Source organism: Euprymna scolopes, chromosome 15 (genome assembly GCF_053919585.1).
Source record: "Euprymna scolopes isolate OS-2025 chromosome 15, ASM5391958v1, whole genome shotgun sequence".
Lineage (NCBI taxonomy): Eukaryota > Metazoa > Mollusca > Cephalopoda > Sepiida > Sepiolidae > Euprymna > Euprymna scolopes.
The window spans coordinates 39998617-40009119 of NC_136496.1; the positions used below are offsets into that span (position 1 = coordinate 39998617).

The window sequence follows — 10503 nt, forward strand, 5'->3', positions numbered from 1 at the left end:
GTGTTTTTATTAGTCCTAAAAGAACCCCTGGGGCACACCCAAGAGATTTCGCAAAGTATAGACAAAATTATATACAAATCAGTTGCAACTTTTTAGAAAGTTTTATAAAAATCCAAAGCATCATTTCTTTTTAATAAGCACAAAATTGTCAATTTTAGCCATTTTAACCTGGAAAATCCGTTCTGTCACTTTTTATTCATATCATGTTTACAGTTTGCGAAAGAAAAAATCCAAGGCGTAGTTATTGAGGGCAGACAGACGAACAGACGAACGGACAAGGATGAATTTACAGGTACACCCTTCTTTTGTTAGGGGGACCAAAAATGTTAATTAAAAAGCTATGTTGTACATTAGTATGAAGGAATGTACTGTACAGGAATTCAAAGATAATCTTTTTTGGATCAATAGGAGTTGTTTCAGGTAACTTTTATCACTGAAAGAAATTTATAACAATTAAATGGCATAATAGTAATGCTATTTTAGTCGATGATCTTCGACACGTCATGAAATCTTCCTCTATTCTACTAACCAGCATCATATAGCTCTATTAAGCCTATATTCGCACTTTAATGGGGTATTTATTTATCACATCTTCGTTTGGGTAACTAATTGTCAACTTACAAATAAGCATCTTTAATCAAAATCCATTACTTTTTCTGTCACCGCACTGTTTCATATTTGTGCTTGTTTTACACGCGCTTCCGGCGAATATACTCTGATAAACGTACTTCACATGTATACCTCAAAATTTAATACCCCTAAACAAACTTACTAAACTTCATTGTAGGTGTCTCTCGATGCCGGAAAAAACTTTTACTCTACTATCTTCTTTACTCTGGCCACCTGCTATTAGGATTTCCTCCCTGTTCCATATTTTAACGTATTTACCAATTTACAGAAAAATAAATATAGCGTGATAAGCATATTGCTGCAAAATCCTGTCTGTACTTAGGATGTCCACTGTAAATCTGACTCTTAATCAGAGCATACCTACACGTACTGTATTTTTTCGAGTGAATAAGAAAAAGTTAAGAACGGGGTAGACTTTTTAGTCTACATCGTGCATCGCTGACTGAATAATAGATTCAAACAATAATTTATCTTCTTATGTTGTATTATGATTCCTTGAAAGATTATCCCAAAAGGAGCAACCACCTGTGCGAAAATGAAATAAACTAGATGAGGTTAGACAACCTAAAACATTACGACATTTTCCCAACGAAAGAAATTTATTGTACTAACCTGGGTGCCCGGCGTTGCCCGGGCTTTTGGAGGTGTGTGTTGGGCAAAAAAAGTGATAGTAGGCAGGCAAGCAGGCAGGCTCGAACCCGTGACGCGAGGGCGAAAAATAAAGTGAAAGAAAATCTGACATCTTATCTGTACTTCATGACGCGACCGGAAGCTTGGAACGTTAAAATTAGGCCAAATCAATCCAACGAATATGATGAGTTGCAAAAATGACTCTCCAAAAATCGACCCTTTCTTGAGGAAACTGCCCAGTTGAGGGTGAAGTAATGAATGTTTTTGGCCAATTTTTCGATATTTGTCGCGCGAGACGTTATTCTTCAAAATGATATCGATCCCCTGAAAATCTGTCTTAGTCTTAGGCAGATATACAAACAAATATACATACATACATACCTTTAAACAGATAGGATAATAGATTTGACAGCAAATGTGCCTTCATACAAACTAAAGAGTAATAAATTATGTTCGTTCCTCGGAACGATGAAGACAATTTTTGTGTTTCTAGTCATGATGGATGAAACGCGCTATGGGTGTTTTCTTTTTAAATTGAAGCTGGTTTGCGCAGAGCTACGTCAATCTCTCATCTCGACCAGAAAGATAGTATGGTAAAATCTGGAGATTTGATGGGGTACATGAGCTTCTGCACGTGTTGTCCTTGTTCAACGTTGCTTACCTCCAGCTATCTAACAAAACCAATGTCTGAACGTGATTATCCTGCATTAATTTAAATAGTGTTCCCTGCTTATTACAACGGAAACATGACAATTCAGAAATTTTTATAGTATGGCATTTTATTCCCAACCAGAACCCAATTTATTTTTCTTTGTTGTAAACTTTTGTAGAAGCTCTGAAGGGAAACAATTACCTAAGTGTTTAGTTGCATTAGCTTCAATGGATAGCCGATACCACGGGCGGTTATAGCTGAAAGAAATTGATTACTTATACTGATATGCTTATTTTTCATTTGTTTCCTTTCACATTGAAATGTCTTCTCATTTTTATCTGTAATGAAAATACGAAACTCAGACTGCTTTGCTGTCTGAATTGAATTCCCGTTTGGAACGTGTTACATGGTGTTTATCTATCAAGTTCCAAATACTTAGAAAACACGTAAATACTCAAACTTCAGAAAACTCGTTTTTCTATTTGTTAAGAGATTATATTATTCCACTGAGACAAAATCAATGACTTGGTCTAGCGTCTATAGTAAAGATACAATTTGATCGATATATTTAAAAATAATTTACATAAACCAATATATATATATATATATATATTTGTGGGGGGTGTATGTATCGCTCTCACTGATATCGTCATGCATATATCACACATATATGCATAAACTTATCCAACGTACATACAGGATTGAACGATAAAAGTTTCGTCCAAAAGAAAACAGCACTACAGCTTTAGGAGTTTTATTGAAAAAAAAATCAATCGAAGTCATTCGATTATATAGTAGAGCTGATATCTATTCAGTGTTGCCGTCTTTAGCCTCAATTACCGCATTGATACGGGTTCGGAATTGGAGCTATGCATTTTTCAGAATCGCCGGCGGGAGCTCGGCGAATACTCGGCGGAAACCGGAAATCAAACTGTTATGGGAGGTCATATTAGTGATATTCTCGATGTATGACCACACGAAGAAGTCTAGCTGGTTCAGTCGGGGAAGGAGGGAAGCTAGTGAGAGAAGGGTACAAAGTCGTATCACTCCGTATGAAGCCAAGCCTGAATCTCTTTGAACTTGTGAGCCGGCGACGAGTTCTGCTGCCACACCCAGTGGCCAACTGTTTACATCAGGCGATCACCACATTCTTCAGCACAACCAAGTACACTTGGGTGTTAGCTTTCAAGCCACTATCAAAAATGTGAAGTGGCATGATGTAGACTATATTTGAAACCCCACCAACGACTATAACCGGCTGTTATTTGTGGCAATCCAGCTATGAATATTGAGAGTGCTGTCCATGGTTCTGTTGTCGTAACTTGGATAGCTAGAGAGCATGAGTTATACAGCAGGCATCTCTGATCGCATTCGTTGAACATTGTGTCACTCTTAGACATGATAGAAGGCTCATATCGCCTTTTGGATTTATACACAACTGGCCAACTAGTAAATGGCCTGCAACAAAAAAAAATAAAACCGGTTTTTATCAAACAGAAATTGAATCATGCTGTTTTTACTTCCACCCAATATTTACAAACATAGAGAATTTCGTCTTTCTCATTCATACGCTCTTAAGTAAAACATCAGTCTTTGTTATAGGTTAAATGATCTTAACATATATATCTAAATTCTGCTACATTTTCTTAAACGGTGTCATCTTTTCAAGGACCTGCGGCCACTCGAGGATAAGGGTTAATGAGTGTACAGTGGTCAAAGGGAACATCGTTATAGTGGAAATTTGTTAAATTGGATTACTAAAGGATATTGCTCATCAAGAATTTGTGCACGTTGGACTTGAAGATAAACATTGTAGTTAGTTGGAAAGCAGAAAAACGGAATACAGTTTCACAGTCGCGCATGTCCAAGTATGAAGCTTTGTCAATAAAATCTACGTTTACGTTTAAGCATAGATAAAAACTGGAGGAAATTATTAATAGTGGTTTAAGTTAGACGAGTGTTTTTCATGAAATTCAGGAGAAGGAGGACCATAGACTGGAACTTGGACAATGAAAATAACGATAAAGCAGAGATAGGCTCGCAACGTCTCTTTTGTGGGAAAGAGGTTGCAGGAAAGGGAAAAGTGTGCTAGGAAATCTATTTTGAATTCAAGGCAAATCTATTTTGAAGTCAAGAAAAAGATAAGCTGTTTGTAACAGCACCTGATATATGTGGCAATAGTACTCCATACTTGGACGCACTTGTCTCTTATGCAGGTAAAGAATGAATCAGCAGTAAGAGATCTACTGGAGCGCTAGAACAATCCAACCATTTTTCCAGCAGTTTTGACAACGGATTTGATGTACGATCAGGAGTAAATGGTCAGACCTAGATGTTTGTGAAAACATAGAGCTTTTCCAAGACGAGAGCTATTCATTTCGATTGATGCCAGACTGGAATCAAAGTATTGATGATAAAAAAATACAAGTTCGGTCTTAGATGCATTAACATTAATCAGGCACCCTTTTGCCCAGTGTATCACATGATCCTTGCCGGCAACCGCATCATTGTGTCGGCAACATTACGCCAAGAGATATTGGAGGCCCTGGATGCGGCCCACCAGAGAGTCAGCTCCATGTGTGCCCGCGCGGCTTACTCGGTTTACTGGTCCAATATCAGCATCGACATACAACGTGTGAGGGACAATTGCACCCACTGTAATCGGATTGCAAAGTCCAATGCTATGCAGCCACCTTTTAACGCTGTTGAGTACCCGTTCCATAAAATCGCCAGCGACTACTTCACACACAACAACTATGATTATGTTGTGGTGGTCGGCCGGTACTCCAACGTGCCGATGGTATTTCAAGCAGGGAGCGGTGCAGATGCCCCTGTCAAACACCTCATAGAAGACTTCGTAACTTTTGGAGTGCCTGAGGAGCTGACATCCGACGGGGGACTCCAGTTCACTGCTGGGAAGTCTGAGGATTTCCTCCGATCATGGGGAGTCCACCATCGCCTTACCTCTGTTGCCAGCCCTCACGCCAACTGCAGAACAGAAATTGCAGTCAAAACGGCCAAACGAATGCTGATGGATAACACCTCAGCGGGCGGGTCCATCAATATGGACAAGTTTCAACGGGCGATGCTAATACACCGCGACTCCATCGACCCAGAGACGAAGGCATCCCCTGCTCTTATAGTTTTCGGACAACCCATTAGAGATCCCATCCCGATCCCAATGGGTCGGTAATTCTCCACCCCACATGGTCTGAAACGCTCGTAAACAGGGAGAAGGAACTAGCAAAACATCAATTCCTTGAGCATGAAAAGTGGAGCGAGCATAGAAGATCTTTGCCCCCTCTAATCGTGGGGGATCATGTGTATATTCAAAACCTAACTGAAAATAACCCTAAACGCTGGGAACGAACAGGCACCGTTGTGGAGGTGAGACAATTTCACCAATATGTGGCCAAGATAGATGGTTCTGGGAGACTCACGCTCAGAAACCGACAACACCTTCGGAAATTCCAGCCTTTCAGGACCACAGCTAGCGAAGACGTGATTGCCCTTCTTACCAGTCACCAGGCTGCCAGAAGACGCCTCTGTCAGCACCCCACCAGGGGCGCCAGAGGAATCTCCTGCCTCCCTGCCAGAAGTTCATGATGGTAATCCAACAGATAATCCCATACGTAAGTTCGACGATAAAGATTTTTATGACGCGCCATCAGGCCTTTCTGAGATCCTTCCAACTACTCCTCATGCTTCTGACCCAGCTAGAGATTCTGGCACTCCCGAGAACTTCGTACCACTCCCAAGAACGCTGGATCTGGAAACGACACGACCCCCAAAAACATATATGTAATTGCCAAGAAGGCCCTCAGGGCGTTGAGCAGAGTGATGCCATACAACGCCCCTGGTGCTTTAGAAACTGAACCAGCGAGTAGGTTGCGGCCCCGGCTCAACCAAGACTAGTGGTTTCATTACCAGTCAACATTGTACAGTGTATATAGCTTCAGAGGACGTTTGTACAGAATTTTGTTTGTCGTGCCCGCAAAATAAAATCGCCGTGGGTGGGCGAGATAGCTAATGTAAATATCTCCTCTCATCACCTAGGACATAAGCTTCCCAACCCTCTTCTCTATTGTTTCAGCGTTCCTTTTCACGTCACTCACCCGAAATTCCTCGTGAACTTGTGGGGAAGAGAAAGGCATTTTTTTTTTGTTTTTTTTTACATGGTGATCACCACTTATAAAGGCCCGGAAACCACTCAAGGATAAGGGTTATTGCAAGTACAGTACGTTAGTGTAAAGATTTGATGAAGTGTTTACTTAAGGGTGCGGTTCATTAGGAATTTGTTAACGTTGGACTTGAAGACATCCAAGTTGTAGTCAGGTGGGAAGCAGACAGACGGAACAGAGTTCCACAGGCGTGAAGTTCTAAGAAAGAAGCTTTGCTCATGGAATCCACGTTTTGATTTAGGCACAGATAAAGAGTGGGGGGAATTTTTCACAGTGGATTCAGCTAGACGGGTGTTTTTCGTGAAATATTGGCGAGGGGGACTAGAGATTGGAGTTCAGACGAGCACCTGCCATGGAAATAACTATAAAACAAGGATAGGCTCACTCCGTCTGTGGGAGAGATGTTGCAGCGTAGAGAAAAGGGCATCCCCACTAAGCCACGAAGTCTATTTTCTACTCTGTCAAGGCAGGATAGGCTGTTTTTAGCAGCTCATGCCCAGATATGGCAGCAGTATTCCATCCTTGGACGTACTTGGCTTTTATATAGATAGAGAATTGCATCAGTAGTGAGATATCTTCTGGAGCGGTAGAAGGATCCCATCATCTTTCCAGTAACCTTGGCAACAGACTTTATGTACGTGTTCCATTTCAGATCAGGAGTAAAGGACAAACCCAGAAGCTTGTCAAAACACGGGGCTTCTCCTAGACAAGAGCCACCCATTTCAATTGATGCCAGATGGGGATCAGAGCGTTAATGATGTAAAGATAGGAGTTTGGTTTTAGATGCATTAAAGGTAACCAGCCACGTCTTCCCCCACTGAACCACGCGCTCGAGATCAGAGGAGAGAGAATCAGAGAAAACTTTTTTACAGCCTTTGATGTGTTGCTGTAGATGGTCGTGTCATCAGCATAGATGTCAGCGAATGATTTAAGTATGTGTTTAGGGAGGTCATTGATGTAGATCAGGAAAAGAGTTGGGCCCAAGATTGACCCTTGAGGGACTCCAGCATTAATATTGCAGGCCTCTGATTTTTGTCCATCGACCACTACTCTTATGAGCCTATCGGAGAGAAATGATTTAATGATTGAGAAAACATTTCCAGTTATACCGTAGCTGGAAATCTTGTGAAGTAGGCCCTTATGCCATACCTTGTCGAAGGCCTTTGATATGCCTAGAAAGCAAGCCTTTGTCAAGAAATTCACTAATCCTGTGAGATATAACCGTTAGCACATTTGCGGTAGATCTTGCAGAACGGAAACCATATTGTGTGTCACTAAGAAGATTGTTTCTGCTGAGGTGGTTTACTATTTCTCTATTTAATATGGGTTTGTGAGTATTTGTGCAAATACTTTTTGAAATGGAACCTTTTAGTTTTTGCGCAAGTGAGAATAGTTTGAACATAAAATATAAATCCTCTATATTCCCCATTTGCAATACGCGTATCAATATCTTGTTGATTCAGTATCTTACTAAGAAAATAAAGACACCATTTTGAAATGATTTTATCACTTGACAAAATACTTTTAGTTTTTGCGCAAGTAAGAATAGCCTGAACAGCGCACACTGTCAGCAGCTGTATTAAGTTCAACAAGAAGAAACTGTCAGCAGCTGTATTAAGTTCAACATCAGAATTTTGATTGTCCATGCTCATGTTGTTAAAAAGAACGCTCAGTATTCTTTAGTGGAACTAAACTTGTATGGAACTTGGAGGTCACACTCAGACTTCATCAAGATCGTCAGTGCCGTGTGTAATCAACCCTCGTCAGTCTCTTCGCCCATACCTCATCGACTAAGGAAAGATGTGCTACTCATCTATTTATGTATGTATGTATGTATATATATATATATATATATATATATATATATATATATATATATATATATATAATTTTAAATACTGAACAAATAAAAGAAAATTGGTTAAAAAAAACAATTCCTTAAAGAATAAGCGTACATTTGTAAAATGGAGACACTTGAAATCTTTTTATTTATCACATACGTTTTAGTTATATTTGTTGTTGCTGAAATAAAATAATTTCATTGTTTTAATTCTTTAAAAGTGTGCCCCAAGAAAAATAATTGCATTGTTATAATTCTTTGAAATTATATTTAAGAAAAAATAATCACATACTGAAATATTTTAGTTTATTATTATTATTATTATTATTATTATTATTATTATTATTATTATTATTATTGTTGTTGTTGTTGTTGTTCTTCTTCTTCTTCTTCTTCTTCTTCTTCTTCACTCACTACGCGTTTTTAGACATACCATCATTAAATAATTCTTAGGAACAACCTGTGGTGTCACTGGAGTATGGGTGACAACAAGTTTGCTAAAATTTACAGTACTCCTCAGTTTTCTTGATAAAATTTGCTAATTAATTTACGTTATCACAAAACCTGTTTACCATTGATTTCGCATTGGTAGTGCCCATTGGTATTCACTGGAATTTAAGTCCCAGTCCTCCTCGCGCTTATTCAGTTGAGGTTTGAGTAATACTTTCTCTCCTCGGTCTTTCCATCCTCCTTGAATCTTCTCGAGTAGTTGGTATAGTATCGGTTAATGCCCTTATATTTTTATGGGGAGTGGTAACTTACGATTATATAATTTCAATTATCTTGATTCCATGTACCTTTATTTAGGTGTTACTGCTGTAGAAATTTGTCGATGTCCAGTAAGCGCATGTGGCTCATGTGCATTAGTCTCCGCATTCAACAGTTCTCCTTAATATTCTATCCGTTTTCATTATTTTAATCTATTGTATCTTCTCAGCCAATCCTCTAATTTCAATTTCTCCAATTCTTCAAAAAAAAGTTTTTCCGAATTATTTTTAATGCTTCTACTGTTATTAGAACTTTTTTTGACATTCTTTTTTTTTCTTCTTCTTTATCCCTTTAAGCTCTTGAGCTAGTTGCTTCGCTTCTCAGTCTCCTTGATATTCACCTCGCGGTCTGCTGGAACAGCGTAATCTACGATTTAGCAAGACTTTTCCTTCTTGGTAGTTATTATGACATCCAGTTTTCTTGCTTAGATGGGTTCATATGTTTGTACGTTCATATCCTATACGAATTTATGATGTTCGTTTTTGTGTATGCTGCCGGTTTATGCTTGCACCATTTGTCTAGGTGTTCAAGATGCAGTTCTTTGGATAATTCCCAGTGTACTGCCTTTCTATTTGTGTCTGTTCTTGTATTTATTTGAGTCTAGTTTGCTGCATTCGTTTCTATGTGGTTTATTGTTTCGTCTCTTTGTTCACAGTCTGCATTGCCCATTCTCTTGTGTTTTATCGATCTTTACTTTGATGTGGATTGTTCTAATCGCGTGATCTTGCACGCCTGTTATTATGATTCAGTTTTTCTGTTTAGGAATGCTTTCGTTAATCTTATCTTTTGTAATCCTGATGAAGCATCAGCATAACTGTTTCTCTTCCGATATTACTTTTATCGTCTTTCATCTTGTCTCTGTTTTCTGTTTTGTTTACTTTTTCAGTGTCTGTTACTTTTTGTTGTCTCGGTAATTATCCTTTCGACGTTATGTATTTTTCTCATACCCACTTGTCTTTCCATTTCACATACAGTTGGTCAGCATCATCGCTGGGATGTAGTGCATTGTGCATTGTCATAGGTTTCCTGGTCTTCTGGTCGTGATGTGTCAGTTCTTCCTTAGTATAATCTATAAACAGTCCGAAGTATAATACTAATGATACTGCCCATGTGTTTATAATTTTTTTATTTTTACAATACAGTTTAGTTTCTAGAAATGTTCTGGTTTCTGATGTATTCTTTTTCAGTTTTCCTCATTCATTTCTGTCACCTACTGTTGTCTGTGTCTAGATCTCTGAAATATTTGTCTTAGTTAATATTTAATATTTAATATTAATATTTAAAATTAGCTGTCATATTCAGCTTGTGCCCTCAGCTCTTCTTCTGATGGGTAGTTCCATGCCTTCCGTTGTATCCAGTATTCCCTTTCTTATCATCAACATTGCTTCCTTTTCCAACCGAATTCCATTCGAATATCCTTGCTAAAGCTTTTGGTCGTTTATTTTGGCCGTCGCAAAAAGAGTAGGATCGCCCATATAAATCAGATGGTTCATTTTTTCTTCTGTATTAGTCAACTTTATTCAGTTTGTCACTCTTTCTTAATATATTGTTAAAGCGCATTATGTTTATGATGAAGGATACTGGTGATAAGGAATCTACTTGGAATAAACGATTTTGTATTTTTATCTGTTATTCATTGTTCATCAACTGTAAGTTCAGGTTTCCATTTTCTCATTGCATTTTTAATCGAATTGAAAAATCTTTCCTCACATTTTATACATTTTCAGGGATTTTATTATCCATGCTTGCGGGGTTCTATCATACGCTTTCTTGTTATTGATCCATGCCATGGCTGTATTCTT

General features: G+C 38.6%; 1 protein-coding gene across 1 annotated transcript; it reads left to right on the forward strand.

The window, feature by feature from the left end:
- Positions 1–4394: 4394 nt before the first annotated feature.
- LOC145294164 (uncharacterized) lies at positions 4395–5105 on the forward strand. Its single transcript, XM_080141272.1, has one exon. The coding sequence runs from the start codon at positions 4395–4397 to the stop codon at positions 5103–5105; it is 711 nt and encodes a 236-aa protein (XP_079997398.1).
- The last annotated feature ends 5398 nt before the right edge of the window (positions 5106–10503 follow it).